At 36.3% G+C, this 18228-nt stretch overlaps 1 protein-coding gene across 1 annotated transcript in view; it reads right to left on the bottom strand.

Annotated features, from left to right (window-relative positions):
* The window catches only part of LOC128988430 (serine/threonine-protein kinase mTOR-like), a 69094-nt gene that overhangs the window by 38376 nt on the left and 12490 nt on the right, over window positions 1–18228 (bottom strand). The window contains exons 10-24 of the mRNA XM_054409701.1: window positions 13660–13809; window positions 12701–12907; window positions 11560–11765; window positions 10458–10664; window positions 8946–9166; window positions 8009–8154; window positions 7472–7608; window positions 6887–7084; window positions 5657–5824; window positions 4754–4945; window positions 3297–3473; window positions 2060–2170; window positions 1449–1579; window positions 385–589; window positions 53–224 (exon numbers count right to left, since the gene is read on the bottom strand). Coding sequence (XP_054265676.1) covers window positions 53–224; window positions 385–589; window positions 1449–1579; window positions 2060–2170; window positions 3297–3473; window positions 4754–4945; window positions 5657–5824; window positions 6887–7084; window positions 7472–7608; window positions 8009–8154; window positions 8946–9166; window positions 10458–10664; window positions 11560–11765; window positions 12701–12907; window positions 13660–13809 — 2628 coding nt within the window. The remainder of the gene's footprint in view (window positions 1–52; window positions 225–384; window positions 590–1448; window positions 1580–2059; window positions 2171–3296; window positions 3474–4753; window positions 4946–5656; window positions 5825–6886; window positions 7085–7471; window positions 7609–8008; window positions 8155–8945; window positions 9167–10457; window positions 10665–11559; window positions 11766–12700; window positions 12908–13659; window positions 13810–18228) is intronic.

Here is an 18228-nt window from a genome sequence, read left to right as displayed (position 1 = left end):
TGAGGAGAGGCTTCATCCAGAACAAATTGGGTTTAAACTTAGCATTAGCTACCTTCAGCAGCCTCCTTCTGTTGCAGCTTGTTGTTGATGGATATAAGAGCCTCCAGGACCTGAGAGGTGCGAGCCTTGTGGAACTCCTCCTCTTTGTAGTGCAGAGCCTTGGCGTAGGCTCTACAATGCATGGCTCTCTCTCCCAGCAGCTGGGGGTCCAGTGGTAGCGGACCCTGCGGCAAAGCAAACCTTAGCAACAACCTGACAAACATGTCGTTATATCCTACGATGGTTCTACCCCACAACAGTTTTACTCATTACTTCAGGCAAGGCCTGAGCCAGATTCTCTCTTTCTTCTAGGAAGCAAAAGAGGAACATATATCCTCTCATCACCTTGTCGCAATGATCCATGAACTCCGCCAAGTTGAGGATTGTCTGAGTGATCTCAGGAAGGTCGGGCACCATGAGGGCTTGCTCCAGTGTTCTGATCAGTTCTTGCTGCAGAGCTTCCGTCAGCTCCGTCCAGCACGACACAAACGCTGCGTTGAACAAGTCTCTCGGCAGCTGTGAGTAGGTCTGCGCGAGAGCCCAGCAAGACCTGAGTGGAACATTGTTACATAAAGAATGAGGTGTCAGTGATTATCCATAATAAAATTAAGTACAGTCGAACCTCGTTAGTACGAACCTCAGTAAAACGAAATCCCCTTCAAACTTTCATAAAGGTCAATGCTAAAAGCACCTCTATACAACCTAGTCATTAGGTTAAAAACCTCCATGAGACGAATATGTCTGTGATATATTAATATAATATGCTAGGACTGATTAACCTCTATACAATGAATATTCTTAGCACAAAACCTCTACAAGACGAATGCAACTTCTTTAAGACGAATTTCTCATGATTTTAACCTCCATAGTACACAGTTTTCAAAATAAACAGAAGATTGTCTCAACATGAAACCCCCACCCATCCCTCTTCCTTCCTCAGTCATTATTTGGCACGTGCCTGTGCAGTGTCCAGTAGGTAACGTCTATAAGACGAATAATGGCAGTATTAAACCTCGATAAAACAAACATCTTTATTAAGAATACCTCGATAACACAAATTCATCCCCTACCCCTTGACATTATAGAGTCTTATAGAGGTGTGACTGAAAGGGTGATTTCTAGGTAGATTCTAAAACACCTAATCTAGGTTAGTTTGGATTGGGTTGGGTTTGAGTTAGGTTTGGTCAAACCTAGATTGTATCTGTCTGTGAAGGCAAAAACTTCTAATTCTTCTGGGATGGAATTGAAATTTAAAGCAAAGGTAGATCACGGTCTTGGCCAAAATATAGGCCAATTATAGGTCCTTTACCCAAATCAGGACCATCTCCTTGACATCATAGTCTTCAAGACATATATTTTCTCTAGCGCCTACAGAGAAATCACACTAATCTCCCCAGCGATTCACTTGCCTGAGGGCTGGAGACGGAGATTCCTTCAGGAAGTCGATGCTTAATCTCCGCAGCCACTCCAGCCAGTCGTCCTTAGACACCCTTCTGGTGGCTGTCCAAGCTTTCTGCAGGTTCTGAGCTGACGTGTGCATCTGAAGCCAAACATATTATGGCAATTATACTCGGTATTAAATTCTGGTTTTGACCATTACTAGATCCACGGTTGTTTTGGCAAGGTCTCATTCACATAAGTATTGTATGAGGTCAGTTTTGTGGGTTTGGTTTGTTGCTTCAGTTAGGAATGTTGCATGTTACATTAAATTGGTGTTGGATTGGTGTATTGGTTTAGGAAGTTCTTAACTAACTTAAATATTATTCATGTCACAGACAATTTCTTCTGTTGAACATTTTTATTTATTTATTTTTTTTTTACAGTACAGTAGGCCTATATTGTTTACTCAAGTTGTATTCATAAACCTAGACTAAGTGAAAGAAATTTATTTTGAAGTCACGGGTAATACCTTGTTATAGAAACAACAGCATGTTAATTACCTAACTAACCATCATGTTTTAGGCCTACCATAAGCATCTAAATTGTGTTGTAATTGTTCAATTCAGTTTAAACAACTCACTCGCTTTATAGTCGTTGTGTCTGATGTGTTCATAGCAGCATCTCTTATCTTGTTTCTTGCAATTCTATGTCTTGTCAGTAGAAAATCTTCTTCTGCTACTATTGTTGAATCCTGTAGGAAATGTAAAAAATGTGTTGATAATTTAAATTAACTTCACTCAAAATCTAGTAAGCAGTAATTTTCAGAAGGTTAATTTGCACAAAAAGTCAGCTCCACAATCACATCTTCCGTAGAGATATACATTCCTACTATACTAGAAACAGAAATACAATTGACAAAAAAAAGCGACTAACATGGGGACAAAATTTTTAAATAAATTGCCACTGAATTTAAAAACTCATATGGATAAATAATGTTTCAGGGATAAAGTTAAAGCTTATCTTTTAACAAAGAATTGCTACTCTATAGAAGAGTTTTTTATTTGATTTTCATTCACCTTTTAAATCTGACAAGAATATTAGTTATAAATCTATCAGTTTGTAATGTATATCTCTTCATATTTGAATTTTTGCATATACTTGATGTTCTTAATGTATAGATTTGTTTCTATTGAGAATGAAGGTTTTTATTTTTTTTTTGTATAAAACCGATATTAATTGTTGATTATATATGTTAAGATTTCTGTAAAACTATTTGTAGCCTATGTATTCAATGTATTGACTCTATTCATGTATGTATATACAGACCGAATAAAGATTATTGATTCTGATTCTGATTCTGAAGGTTTTTACTATATCTATGTGGCTATCCGAACATGAACAAAATCTTGCTAATAAATCGGTTTTGCAGACAATTTAAACAAATTTAAAATTACCAACAGCAAGATGCTCATTTAAATAACAAAACTTCATTTACTTCTAGGGTACTTTTCTTTTTTTTAATTTGTTTTATTTTAAAGTCACTTTAAAAACTAATTAAAAAAAACTAGTAGTCAAGTTGTAAATTGGCTTTCATAGCCTGCCAAGGGGGTTGTTGCCTTCCTTGCATGGTTTAGCTATTGCTAATCTTGTGCATACTTTACAGAGAGTGTCAGTGTCAATATTTTTGTTAGGATTTACGTCAGTCAAATTTGAGGAAACACACTTAAAATCCAAGTTTTAACAACTATAACCAGTTATAAAAATATTTTAACTTAAACTCATGTAAAGATAGAAACTCCCAGAGCATCAAACAACTAAGTATACAATTATTTTTTCTTCAAACGTTGAGAAAATTAACAACAACAATAGTCACTCACAGTTAAAATTTTAGTGGTGAGCTGTTCGTATCTGGCACAGACGATGCGGTGTTTAGTTATGACTTTGCTGACTAGAGGTACGAATATCTTATACTTGCGGCCCAGCTGAAGAACCAACGCACACAGTGTCTCCATAGCTGTGCTTCTCAACTCCGGACATTGGTCTAGGCTACGAACCTGCAATGTGTGACATACCAAACATAGCTTTTACTACAGGTCTTTTACATTCTTGAGCTTTCTATACACTTTTGATATTACAGTGTTACCATTACGTTAACAAGGTCAGTTATGGAGGAAAATGCACTTGGCTTAGATAAATATTTTTGAAGAGGTAATGGGTATACAGCTAACATACCCCAGAAAGTAATTCCAGGAAGTTGACAGTACATAAAAAAGTTCACGGCACAAATAATTTTATATTTCACCCCTACAAGGGGGTTTCTTCATACTCTTGTGTAAGTTAGTTCTGTATCCATTACTTCTTTCATAATGCATTAGGTTAACAAATAATGGCTAGAACATACCTCGGCAAATAATTTTTGCAGTGGCGGCTGGTCCATAAGGACTCTGGTATGGAGTCCTCCCATTTTCAAAGCAATAGTAAAAATAATAATAATTAACAATAATATTATTTTTATTCCTGCATTTGAATGTACATTTGAATATTAAAAGGGTCAATGTTTTTAGGACGAGTAATAAAGGAAGCAACATGTTTTTGCAACAGGTAGTACACGGGGACTCAGTAGATACTAGTCCAATCTCCCATTTAAACTGCATGGAAAAATTTTACCATATTACAGCGCTGCGTCAGGCTCTAATCCAATAGATATAGGGCATTTTGAACTCCGTCCAGTAGTTTTAACTATTGCCATAACGAGTGCTACAATCTGTTGACTGTCAACACAATATTATCTGTCAAATAAGTGAATGCAGTATTTAATGATTCGTAGAGGTTATGTTCATCGTGCTGCAAGTATTTGAGGTGTTAATCAAATTAATATACTATTGTAATGTAATTCTAAATTTTCAAGTACAAAAGGCCAATTTATAACGTAACAATTTTTAATTTCATTATTTAATTTTTACTTGAAAATTTAGAATTGAATTACATTTATTTGTCAATATTTCCTATAAAAATAATGATATACTATTGTTTCTCTAGAGGTGTTGTTCAATTGGTAAGGATAATTAATTACGAACAAAGAGAAAATAAAGAAAATTAATTGCAGTATGAATAAAACAGTTTATATCAACAAAATTGGCCTAAACAAAAGTTTAAATAGTTCAACTTTTTATCTTTTTTATTTTTCCCCGGTATCAGTAAAGTCCCAAAAAATTTGTATGCGTCCTCCCACTACTTTAACTTTAACTTACCAGCCGCCACTGAATTGTTGACATATAAGCTTGTAGTAAACTTGCTATGTATGTTTAGGCGGTTATTTAAAACTATCACATACCAGAGGATGGATGATGCGAGAAGCAAAGTCTGTAAAGTCAAGTGTATCGGAGAGTTGGTCTATAGTCTCCATAGCAACTCGACACACAGCTAGCGGACAGTCCGTGGCGTCAAACAGTTTGACCACTGGAGGCAGCACTAGGTGGAGGTACTCGTCTAGGTTGCTGCCAAACTTCTGTAGCGCCATCAGCAGCTGAAACAATGAAGTTGGTTAGCTAAAAAAAATTAAGATTGGGTTGTAAAACTGGAACGAATTTAAGTTGATTCCCGTTATTTTAGAGCGTTGACTAAACCTCTCTATCTACTATACCTCCACAGTCCCACTTCATTTATTATCTGTCATCTCACTTCTCTCATCTACATATCTTCACCTCTATAACATACCTTCTTCTAGCTCTCTCTCCATTTCCATCGCTAGACCAACATAAACTCCATTTTCATCGCTAGACCAACATCAACTCCATTTTCCTAGAAATTCTCTTCTCCCATTCTACTCAGTTCTAAAATCTCCAAACCAAATATGTCTTGCTCTTTCTTCTCTGTGTCTTAAAATATTTTCACTTAATAAATCCCAATTATTATTATTTTTTTTATTTCCCTGATTTATTATGGATTTAAAAATGCATAACAAATTGTGAGATACTGGCGAACGATAATTTGTTTTGAGTGTAAAACTTTATGAATGAGACTGACCACTGAAACACTACAGAACCATGGTTTACTCTAAGAAAGAGAGGAAGATCAAAGGTAAATTGGAGAATGTTCAAAAAAGAGAAATTAAGGAAGAAGGCAAGAGCAAGGGCAAAGTAAAAGGGATGGCCCAAAATTGGGTACAGTGGAAGGAGTTTGTAGCCCCCACTCAGGAATAAAGGAACTAAGTCAAGTGTTGAAAGGTTGGCTTTACCTTCACAGTAACCGTGCGTTCTTTGCTAGTGTCATGGATGAGCACCCGCAGAATCTGGGGCATCAACTGAGGCAGATATATCTTGAACTCAGCGCCAAGCGCCACCGCGATGTGCTCTACCAACAGAATCAGAGTGCTCTGGATAGTGCTGTTGGTGGTCCAGAACTCCTACAAGAACATTCAAAAGTTACATTATGTTCCTAACCACTAGATCTGTTGCATTAATCTGCATATGTTGAGACTGAGTTGGAATCACAACCTCGCCAAATGCACACAAGTTTATAATACAGTTCAGGACTAATGTACAAATTATTAATCCCTGAAAGATTCAAAACGTTTGTGTTAAAAATTAAGTGTTTCCAATGCCTAGCTTACATACTATATAGAAGAGCTAGCAGCATTGTAAGTCAAATTTCCAAGAAAACAAAACTTTTATTTTAAACAAAATATTTGACGGTGGCTCAAAAAAGGCAGCACATCCTCATGTTGCCACTAAAAATTGTCCTTTACAGATCATTCTGGTACTGTATTGGCTCACCCCTTGCATTACTCGATACATTCCAAGCATGGGCCTCTTAGAACCATGATGGTAGGCGAATTCATGGTTAAATGAGATATCTCTTAAATAGAATACAATATTAATGTAGCCATAGTGGTCATCTTTCAATCTCAGGTTCTCCAGGACATCAATTAGAAAAGTCTGAATATATTTGAGGTTTAATTTAATTTCAATCATTCGCTTTTCATATCAGTGGAATATCAAGCAATCATGATTTCTAAACATAAATCAATTAAGAGTCCTTGGAGGCTGACGGCCATCTTGGATAATTTCAAACAGCTGCTGAAGAGTTATTTGCCATCCCAAAATATTTGTTCATATACCAAAGTGATTGTAATTTAAATATCTAGAGCACTGTGGGGTTAGAAATTTCCTTTGTAGTTTTTTAATTGTTCTCCAAGGTCCATGAAGGCTAGCGGCCACCTTGGATTTGCCTGCCATAAGAGCAATGTTAATGTCAAACCATCTCAAAAGATTTTTTAAAATACCAAAGTGATAGTAATTTAAATAAATCTAGGCCACTATGAGATTAGAAGTTATCTTTGTAGTTTTGAAATTGTTTTATGAGTTGGAACGTCTAGGCTCCAAGGACTCTTTTAAGGATTTGACTGCTCTTTTAAAACGTTAAATAAAGCCATTAGCCTCAACAAACATTACAAACATTTATCTACCTTAATAAGTACAAATATGTCATCCAGATAGTTCCTGATGTGCTGCTTGACGATGGCAATGAGGAACGCCAGCTGTTGGAACAGAAATTCCCTGAAGTTGACATCAGCTGTCCGGATAACATTGAGGAAACTCGGCATCACTTGGGAGATGTACGGAACACACTTGATACCGAGCGATTTGAATATGAAAGTTATAGCCTGGAATAAAACAAAGCATAAAAGTTTTGAGTATTGGAATTTGCAGAGTTTATGGTTACATTTGCTACAGTTGACTGCCTGTTGTTTAAAAAAAAAATTGTAACTCATAAAAAATTATCATTATTTTACATAGAAAATTACATGAAATCGTTATTTGCATTTACTGTAAAATGCAGTAGGTCTAATATCAGCTTAAGAGGATGCTAAAGAAACAATCTCTTTTTATAACACATTTCATTTTCTTGAAACACATGTAACTTGTTTACAACTAGACCAGCAAGTTTGACAAGTCTACTTCCTTCAATCTACTTTACCTTCAACTCATCTTATCTAAAGTTTGCACAACTCGGTGTTAGACTAGCTAATCAAATCTAAAGTAGGACCTACCTGGACCACCATGGTGTGATGCTGAGATAGAGTTGGGTCTCGTATGATCCGCATCAGCATGGCGATGGCTATAGCTGGGTAATACTCCTCCAGCGTAGACGAACTCATGTTGACCAACATTTCACTCGTCGTCAATTCTGAGATAAGTGACAAACACAAGGAATTAAGATAGAAATTTTTTGCATATGTTGCATGACAACTGACTACCATTGTATGTAGGGTGTTGGAAACTATCTGTTGACAACCTTTGAGCTCAAAGTTCTTAAGGAATTTAATAATCTTTTTCTTAAATAGCTTTACTTCCAAAAAAATATCAGTGATGTTACGATACCACTTTTCTAGGTTGGTGCTGGCACCAGTTCTTGGCCAAAATCAATTTTCAATTCTCAGTAACGGTACCAGCACCATCGGTACCTAAGTGTATAACCGAATGGTACTCGTTAAAACACTCTTAGTTTAACTGTCCAACTATAGCACTGAAAAGGAAATTGCTAGGAAGCCAACTAAACGGACAAAGGAAATGCAAGTTTTACAAACCGTGACTAGCCTCTGCCTCAGACTTGAGGTCCGTCATGGACAGCAGAGCCGTAGAGTCCACCTGGGTGTCTATCTGTCCAAGGTTCATCTTATGTTTGTACGGGTCCAGCGCCCCCAGTAAGCCCAGCACTCTTATGGTCTCACGTCTAGACAAACAAAGGAGATTACCAAGCTGTAGGGTACAAATCAAACAATCATATTGGAGTGCCCCACGTAACAATGGTTATCTTTGATTAAAGAACTCTTGAGTACTACATCGATAAAACTACTGAGTTTTACAAGAAATTAAAATTAAAATTTTCCTTACAACAGTTAATTTTATTTAATTTTAAACCCTATTCATTCTATTCATAGTTTTACTTAATCAATATCTTACCTTCTTGACTGAGAAGTTAGGAAAGGCTTTAATACTTTTAAAGACTAAAGTCATGGTGATGACTTTAGACCTGAATTGTAGGCTATTGTTAAAGTTAGAAAGTTTTAACTTCTAGCGTTAGATAATTATTGATTGATGGTCAATTAGTCATGCAGAAACAGTGTGTAAGAAAATGAACAAAGACATTTGATTGTCAAATAATTACACAAAAAGAACCTAGCAAAGAGTAAAACTAATCTTAGGGATAGTTAATGACAGTCAAAAAGTAACTATGAAGTCAAAGTTACCGCAATACTGACCTTGGTGATTCATGAGTATTCATCGCAGTCACTCGCTATCCCATATGACTAGTACCACAATGTTACTGTTACTTCATTGTTTTTAGATGTTCAGAACAGTCCAGCATAGCGACAGGCAGTGACGTTTCATTTTACAAAGAAATCTATTTTGACTTTATCCAATTTTTCTAAAGTTTTCAAAAGTTTCTAAAGGGAGCGTTATGCAAGGAGCTGTTGTTCTACCTATTTTGACCCAACACAAATCAAAGTCAAAGTAATCCACCTGATGATTGGCTGCTGCTCAGTCTTGAGGAAGTTAATAAGAGTGTCCAGCAGCGCAGGGTACTGGTTGTAGGGTCTCACCACGAACCCTGTAGCCCCCACCAGCTGTCCAAGAGCCCACAACGCTACACCACGCTTCTCAGGGGAACTGGCGTCTCCCAGCATCTCCAGCAGGATGGCTAGCAGCTCTCCCATCCACGGCTGGATCTTCACACCGTTCACCTACAACATAAATACTTCCTATATTTTACTGGTTAAAAGACTAAACAGTGCAAATAAACTTCTCATCCTTTTGTAAAATTGGAAGCCTATTGAGTGTATCAGGTTGGCATCTTAAGTGTGTTGATGTCGACTAAATATTTCACTGTAATTTTAGGATTTGTGCTTTGCGTTTTAAGTGTATCTACATTTTACAGTATCCTACATATTAATAGGCATGATTCTTGAAAAATTTTTTTCTTAGCTTGTGTGCATCACAGGGAAAATCTACACATAACGTTAAAAATTTATTTTTGTGTAGATGTGCAGAATCTCTTTGTAATTTAATGGGTTAAAAAATAAGCACATAAAATGAATTTAAAGTTTAAAAAAATAATATGGGCCTTATGGGTTCCCATGCTTGTGATAAAATAACAAACCAATTAACAGAAATTCAAAACAAATTAAAGAAATTCCAATCATATTACAGTGTGAGGTTAAAACAGAGAAGTTTGCACATTACATATTTTTGGTCTGAGTTTTTGACCACTGGCCGTCCTCTAGTTTTTCTATGTTTTTAATATTTAATCTAGATTGATTTTAGTCGTTGCTCTTAATAGATAGATACCAAAGTAAATATGTGAATGGATATTTAATTCAAAGTAAATGTTTTTCAAAGTTTTGACATCACAGTACAGAGACATTATTGAATGGGTAAAAATTCCAGAGTTGATTTTTGAAACTATTTTATTTACATGCTCACTCCAGTTCAAATTATGATCTATTGTTAGGCCCAAAAAGTTTGTGCTAAATAAGTTGAGAGTCATACATTATTATTGGGTGATTAGAATTTTTATTTTGTGGTGTTGTAAATGTGATAACATTTGTTTTTTTGTAATTTAATATTAGATTCTGGCTCACCAGATAACTGCCCAAATTTCCAATTTATAGGAAAGCAAATATTTCTGCTTGTTCCAGTGTAGGAGAGGAAATGATTAAACTAGCATCGTCAGCATATAGGCACAATTCACTTCTAGGTTTACATACTAGAGCACTGCTTGTGTTCTTTAAATATCACAAAAATAGCAATGGCCCTATAATAGACCCTTGAGGTACTCCACATTTTTTTTTTTTAATTTCTGAGGCAGTTTGAATAACTTTTTTTTTAAATTTCTTAAGCGAATAGACTGAACCGAAATCTAGAGAAATAGCATTCTTGTCTCTCCATTCACATGATAACTCAAATGTGAAAAAAAAACATTCACAATGCCTACTACCCATGCTACATTATATAGTGAGCTTATTTTACAGTCACCTCGGCCAAATCTCCGATGGCAGTGAGCACACTAATGACCACACCAGGGTTGGGCTCAGCCTCCTTCAGTTTGGGCACCAACACCTTCAGTATGGGCTCCATGTAGTTCCTGATGAGCCGTGGAGCGTTGACTACCAGGTGGTCAAGCATACGAGCGCTCTGCTCCTTGTTGCGGCCCATCCCACTGTGTTCCAACTCTGTCAGGAACTGTGGACAACGTCGTTTACAATATTTTGTCTGTGAATCAAAGTACTTAGTGGTTCCGTTTAAGGTTAAGTTAGCAGATTTTTTACAAAGAGAAAGAAATTTGTAATGTGTAAGCTTTATGAGTTCATATTGGCTTAAAGGAGAGCGTTATCGTTCAAGGGATGAGTATTATTAAATTATGTGAGAAGAAATCAGATATAAATTTGAAGGACATTTCATCTGGACCAAAATCACTTAAAATAAAAATAAAAACAAAAAGTATACATTTTAAGTAGATAAACTCGTCTACTAGTCAACATTGGAAACATCAAATCTGTTTTTGAAACTTGGTCACCATTTTTCAAGCATAGCCTACTTGTCAACTTCAAAATTTTAAAACCCAAACCATGAAGTTTTAAATGTGTGCGCGATATTTTCAAAAGTAAAATAGATGGTGCATACTTATTATTTAGAATCATTTGCTCCCTAGACATTTTTATTTAACCCAACCGTTTTCTAAACAAAACAATTCAAAGCAATTCATATGTTTCTAATGGACAGAATGTTTCACTTTTTCAGATAATATTACCAAAACAGGAAGGAGGTTCAGGAAACATGTTATAACTCAGAATAGTGTACACAATTAATATATTTCAAACAAAGTTAAGGTTTTCAGTATCAACTTTCAAGTTTAGAGCCATAACAGAAAATGGTAGCCCATTTTGCAATAAGAGAATTAATTAAAGGCTACTACAAAGGATATGAAGTTCCCAACAAATTATATATCTTTTCAATAAAATAACAACATCTGAGATAAAGTGAACATCATACATACATATTAACCATCTACATTAAGAAAATACAATTTTAAAAACCATCAAACTCTGAACACGTATGTTTAGAACCCAAAACAAACCTGTATCAGTGTTTTTCGCAGGGAAGGCATGACGTAGGCAGGATTCAAAGAGCTCAGTCTGCCGATCGTGCACAGCGCAAGCTCTCTGATCTCAAACACCTCGTCGTTCATGGCTACAAACAGTGCACTGAGATTCTCTGCCTGAGCCAGGTGGTTGTCAAAACTGTCATCTAGAGAAGCCATCACCCAGTAGCGAACCTCTAGATCTGCAACATAAGAAGAGGTTTGGAAAACGAGGTAACAAAGAGCAGAAGGGCTGAAAGATTATTTAAAAAGATTAACAACTTCCTGGCCACCATTGAACCTGAAGACATCTCTATTTCAAACTCAAATCTTCCTTACTTGGTAAAAATTCTGTTAGTGACAGAGAAAGCTTATAACATTTTTGTGTATGGAGGAGATACTCACTAATCTAGAAGGATTTTTTCAATTTCAAATTACTGATGATCAAAAGGTTTCCGGTTTGATTCTGAGGAAAGTCGGTACCATAGCTTTTTGATTGTTTGAAACTGGGCACAGATGTCCTTGAGCTAAACAGGTCATCTAACTCCATTCTAAATTCACATTGCATTCATTTTTAGCTTAAAATACACACCTGGGTGTGCCCCACCGCTAACTTTAAGTAATGATTAATGAAACATGGATTACTGAACGTCTTCTAAAATCAGATGTTTTTGGGAGACTAAGGAAATTATTGCTCAACGCTCAACTAGTCTATGTTTTATTTTATTGTATTACAAAAATAAAATATTTAAAATGTTGAAAAAAAATAATAAATCGCCCCTGAATTTAATTGAATGCCACTAATGTCTTGCCGATCATTTCTAACGGCTACCAATTGCTCCTGATGTCTGCTAGTCAGTTGCGATGTCTGCAAATCACTACCATCGTCTGCGATCGCTCCCGATGTGATAACTCCCCAATGCCGGATTATCATAAGTGCTGGACCATCAAATACAGGATTAGCGGGCTTTTACTGTAGTGTAAAGGTTATTGGGTTTCTTGTACCAGAGGGTACTCTATCCCATTTTGGTAAGCCTACTATCATAATATAAATTCTAAAAAGTTTTTTTTTTTTTAAACAGAAGACACAAACAAATTTTGACCATAAAAATGAAAATAAATAAATGTAGACATTTACCAGTATCAGTGATTCCCACGACCAACAGTTTAGCCAGCACGTCACTGACAGTAGATGTGACAGTCTGACTGTGTCTACTGCTAGAACTCTCCACAGCCAGTCTCAGCAGACGACTACACGTCCTCACTGCCTCTAGTCTCACCTCCTGCTGTTCACAGTTGAGGAAGTGTTCAGCGCAGCGTCTGACAAACTGTAGCAGCGAGTGACCTAAGACAACAAGATAAACTAGGAAATTGAAATTACATTTACATTTTATCCTGCGAAAGTACATTTCTCATCCCATCGTAACACCTCGATGATGTCTAATCGATGTTACATGTATATTTTGACCCAATGATCACACAGTTAAGCCTCTAAAAAATTTAAAAATAGCTATCCTTACACAGGGCACCCCTAGTTAAGGAATAAAAATTTGGGGAGCAAATGAAAAAATTATCTTACATTTTTTATTTATTCTTTAATATGAGTAGATTTTACTTTAGGGCTGTAAAGCAATCTGTTGTCACAATGATTCCCTCACCCTCCCAAAAAAAAGAGAGGTTTAAGAGTTCCCTTAAAAAAATTTGATATTTTTAAATTAAATGAAATTTTTGTATTTGAACAGGAAAAGTTAGGGCTACATGGCCCTTTCTTACACTTATCCTGCAATTTTTATTTTTAAAGCAGTTAGGTGACTTTTTAAAGTGATTTAGTATGTTTAGAACTGTGCTCATAACCTCTGTTACGTTTTTAAGACAATGTGTGTTTGAATTTATTTTCCCAGGGTCCAATGGGATGCTTTAGCCCTCCCTCTTGGCACCGCCACTGCTAAAACACATGGATCGACATAAATTTACTTTAACAAAATATTAAATTATTGCAACAACATATTATCCAAAGTGTACTGTAATGCTAACCTACCCTCTTAATTAAAACTCTAGACAATTGGTTGCAAAATTAGACACAACTTTAGAGGTTACCATCAAAGTTGAAGCTGCCCAGAGTGCGCAGGGCCAGCACAATAGACGCAATCTCCTGCGGCTCTGCGCTCAGACTGCTGGACACAGTGACGGTGTGGGACGATCTTGTGTGCTTGTTCATCAGCACCTGCGACAGCATCCTCAGCAAGCCTAACAGGTAGAATAATTTTTAATATACAATCTTCCCTGAATTTTCTCACAACCATACCTTCGACTATTGCGAGAACTACACATTCCATTTCCATGTTAAGCTGGGTTTTCTTGGCGCGGAAGAAAAGTTTAATTTAATTTAATGGTACTGTTTTGGGTACGTTGGTATTATACCTACCACACCTAATAATTATAACCTAACCTCAAGGTGTACTATGTTTTAGGTTAGGGTTAAAATCTTATTTGGAAGTTGATTTATTGGTGTGGTCGGTATGATACCAAAGTACCCTGTTTTGCTACAAGCAGACTGCCACTGAAATCACTTCTCCAGCCTCCGCTTCTGCACCTCGGAAATCCCAGCTTTAAAGGTGTTTCAGAATATAGTTGAACTGAGCCATCGACAGATTGCGCTGATTTAAATTACTGATTGTTGAATACAACTTTTAAACCAAGCCATACTTAAAGGACAACATTTTGTAAACTACATCATATTTGACATTACATCAATTACAATAGTATCAAAAACTAAGGGAGAAATTTGAATTTTGATGGTAACAGCATCTGAGAGTAGTCTATTCAACTACATTCTACTTGAGTGAAAGATTGGCTACAACTGGTGTGAACATATGTGACGTCTACTTCAGCAGCATCCAAAAGTCAATGACTATACTTAACACAAATCCTTTGTTTGAAGTCCATTTTTTTTATAACGAGTTTCCTTTATCTAAAAGACTATAGTGAATACTTTCCTTTGTGATGGAAATGTCCGCAACAGACAACAAAAATATATGTAATGTACAAATTGCATAATTTAAGTGTATTGAAAAAGCAGATAGGCATATGACAAACTTTTATCAATCAATCAATTTATGTTAATTGGACAACAACAAGGTACATGCACATGCTTCATGCTTCATAAGGTGATATACAAGGTTTATCTGCACATAAAGAGTAATGAAGAACATTATAAATTAAATCATATAGTAAAGATCAATCAATAATTTAATCCAGGTTTTTTAAGAGTCCTCGAATGTTCTACTGAAAATTATCACCATGCATATTTTAATTACTCACAGATATCTTTTACAGGATTTTAAACATTAGAAACGGTAGAATCTCGTCAATATCAAACTGAAGTAAGATAGAAAATAGAAATATGTATCTATGTAAGATAGGACATGCAATATAATAAACTGTGGATTTATTAAATTGTGAAGTAAAGCATAACCTTTAGTTTAAAGCAAGGCACAGACCAAACAATAAGCGAAGTAAACATGCATAAAACAGTGTTAACCCTTCAAGACGGTTTGACGAGCCTTACTCGTCACACGTAAAAAGACACTGCTACGGTTTGACGAGTGCCGCTCGTCATGACATGACCCGATAAGTGGTGGTCTCTGACGACGATTTAGTGAACTATTTGGAACCCGGACTCTATGGAGCATGTTGTTCATTAGTTGTTCGACATTTTTCAGCTGTTATCGATCGCAGTAAGTGCGACAGAGACAGATGTATTGTTTGCAAACTTGAGTGTGGTTATGTTTGTTCGTCTCGGCGTCAACTGTTGATACGTACTGACGTTCTCAATCGTTTTTTACGGTATAATCGTAATTATATAGCATAAAGTGGTGTTAAATTATATTTCAAGTTATAAAAAGTTAACTAGGTGATTGTTGATTCTTAGTTTTTGTTTGAAAATGTAATTTATGACGTGTGTTTGGGAAAGTTGCGTGCGTGTTGTTGTGCAAGGTTAGGTTTGTGCTAGGTTATTCTGACAAAAATATATAAGTTTTAATTTTAATGTTATTTTTACAAAAGTGAAATGGCAAGATCTAGTGAAATAGACCGTTGGATAGATGAAGATGAACACCTATTGTCGTCAGATGAAAGTGAGGAGGAGGAAATAGACTTCGCTCAACAGGAGGTAGGCCTAGAGAGTAACGTTGTTTTTGATGATGGCGATGAGATTGAAATTGACATTGGAAACAATTTTGTTGTTGATGATGAAATGGAAATTGATGATCCGGTTGTACAGGGAAATAGGAACATTGAAAATATAATTGAAAGTGTTGTACTAGGGGCTGGTGACTGCCCATTACCAAGACCTCAAGCCAAGCCCCAAATGGTTTGGGAAACTATGGAAGGCTACGAACCTAGCAGAGAACCCTTTAGGCCTAACAGGGAATCTGGGCCTAAAATACCCGCTAATAGTCCCCTAAGTATTTTTCAATTTTATTTTGATGATGATATTATGAATCTCATTGTAACAAGTACAAATCTTTATGCGGAACAGCAAAGGGCTAAGAAAGGAATGGTTTTTGCACGACAATCCAGAGACTGGGCTTGGCAGCCTGTTACAAAAAATGAGCTTTATATCTATTTTAGTATTGTCATGCTTATGGGTATTGATCAAAAACCAAGCCTTCGAACATATTACTGTAAAAATCCTCTGCTCGAAACCCCAATCTTTTCTAGTACCATGCCTTTCGAGCGTTTCCAGATGATTAGCAAATATTTACATTTCAGCGCTTCAATGCGACTATCGCAATTCCAAGGTCCAAAAAAACTTTTCAAAATATATCCCATTATTGAACATTTGGACAAGAAGTTTATGGAGTCTTATGAGTTGTCCCAAAACATTTCAATTGACGAATCACTAACTCTGTGGAAAGGTCGGCTTTCGTTTCGACAGTACTTGCCTCTGAAATCAGCACAATGAAGTGTGTGAATCCTCCTCAGGGTTTACTTGGACCTTACTTGTGTATACTGGGAAGAACTCACCAATTGAATGTCCCATAGTCCCGCCTGAGAGCAACAAGTCCACAACAATCGTCATAAAGCTGTTAGAACCGTTATTGAATAAAGGACACACCGTATGGATGGACAACTGGTATAACTCCCCAGACCTATCAAGCTTTTTGAAATCCAAAAAGACTGATACTTGTGGAACACTGAAACTCTCCAGAAAAAATGTTCCTGATGAAATAAAGAATGCCAAGCTAGGAAAGGGGGAAATATGTGCTCTTCATAGCGAAAACGTTATGGTAATGAAGTGGAAAGACAAACGCCTTGTCACACTTATTTCTACATTTCATAATCATGAAATAGAGCAAAGAAGGAACAAGTCAGGTAAAGAACACATGAAGCCTGTTCTTGTTTATGATTATAATCAACAGATGGGGGGAGTAGACCTTAGGGATCAAATGCTCCATAATTTCCTCCTAGAAAGAAAGCGTGGAGTAAAATGGTATATAAAACTATTCAAGCGGCTGATGAATATTTCAGTTCTGAACTCATATATTATTTGGAAGTTTACAAACCCAAAATGTGACCATTTACAATTCAGACTACAGTTGATAAAGGAGCTAATCCATACTTATCAGGCAGAGGTAGCCAGACCAGTGCATGGCAGGCCAAGCATTGAACCGAAGCCCGCTAGACTCGTTGAAAGACATTTCATCGATCACATTCCACCAACAGAGAAGGAGGAAAAACCTACAAGGAGGTGTGTGGTCTGCTACAAAGCTGGGTTAAGAAAAGAAACAGCCTTCTGGTGCCCAGATTGTAAGGCAGCGCTGTGTCTTGTCAATTGCTTCAAGGACTACCACACAAAACTCAACTTCTGAAGGTATGTTAAATAAAATTTTAATGTTAATGTTATATTTTTTGGTATTATTTTGTAGATTACTTATTCACATACAATTTTATAAATAAAATAGATTGATATGATGTATCCTACCAGAGAAAACTAAGTTTCGGTGAAGTATTGTAAATAATGGGCTTGATCACGGCAAAAACTACCGTAGCAGGGTTCCGTGGGCTTTAAAAAACGCCCGCCTTGAAGGGTTAAATAAAACATGCAGCAAAATAAAAATCAAGCAAAGCAAGGAAAATAAGAAAACCTCTAAGGAATAGGAAATACCCTAAGACTTTGTTTAATACATTTTGTTTTACAGTATCAAAGACCAAAAGCAAATTCAATTCATTTTTACAAAGGTGCAATTAATGAGAAGTTCAAAAATAAAAAAGGAAAGCTCAAAGTTCACAATATAAACAAAGCTAACTCAATGTGAAAGGAATGTCTTCTTTTTATTTTAGTTCTTACACAGTAGTCTATTATGGTTTCAAACAACCCAATTCCAAAATAAATAAAAAGGATAAAATACCTGATTGTTGCCTTGTGGTCCAAAGTTTGTCCTACTGTCTTATGCGCATTTCGGCGCGAACGCCATCATCATATACGCCTCCATATCCTGCCCGAGCACGCGTCACAAAAACAAAAAACCATGATAAATTACGATCGACCATTGTTTTTGTGTTGTGAACTTTCAACGCACCTCTTCATGGAAGATTAGTTATAGCACGATGGTGTTTGCACCATCCAGTAGGACAAACCTTGAACCACAAGGTGACAATCAG

The sequence above is a fragment of the Macrosteles quadrilineatus genome, unplaced genomic scaffold (genome assembly GCF_028750875.1).
Source record: "Macrosteles quadrilineatus isolate MER2022 unplaced genomic scaffold, UCM_ALF_1.0 Scaffold_3__2_contigs__length_128488019, whole genome shotgun sequence".
NCBI classification, from domain to species: domain Eukaryota; kingdom Metazoa; phylum Arthropoda; class Insecta; order Hemiptera; family Cicadellidae; genus Macrosteles; species Macrosteles quadrilineatus.
This window is presented reverse-complemented; position numbering and strand designations above follow the sequence as displayed.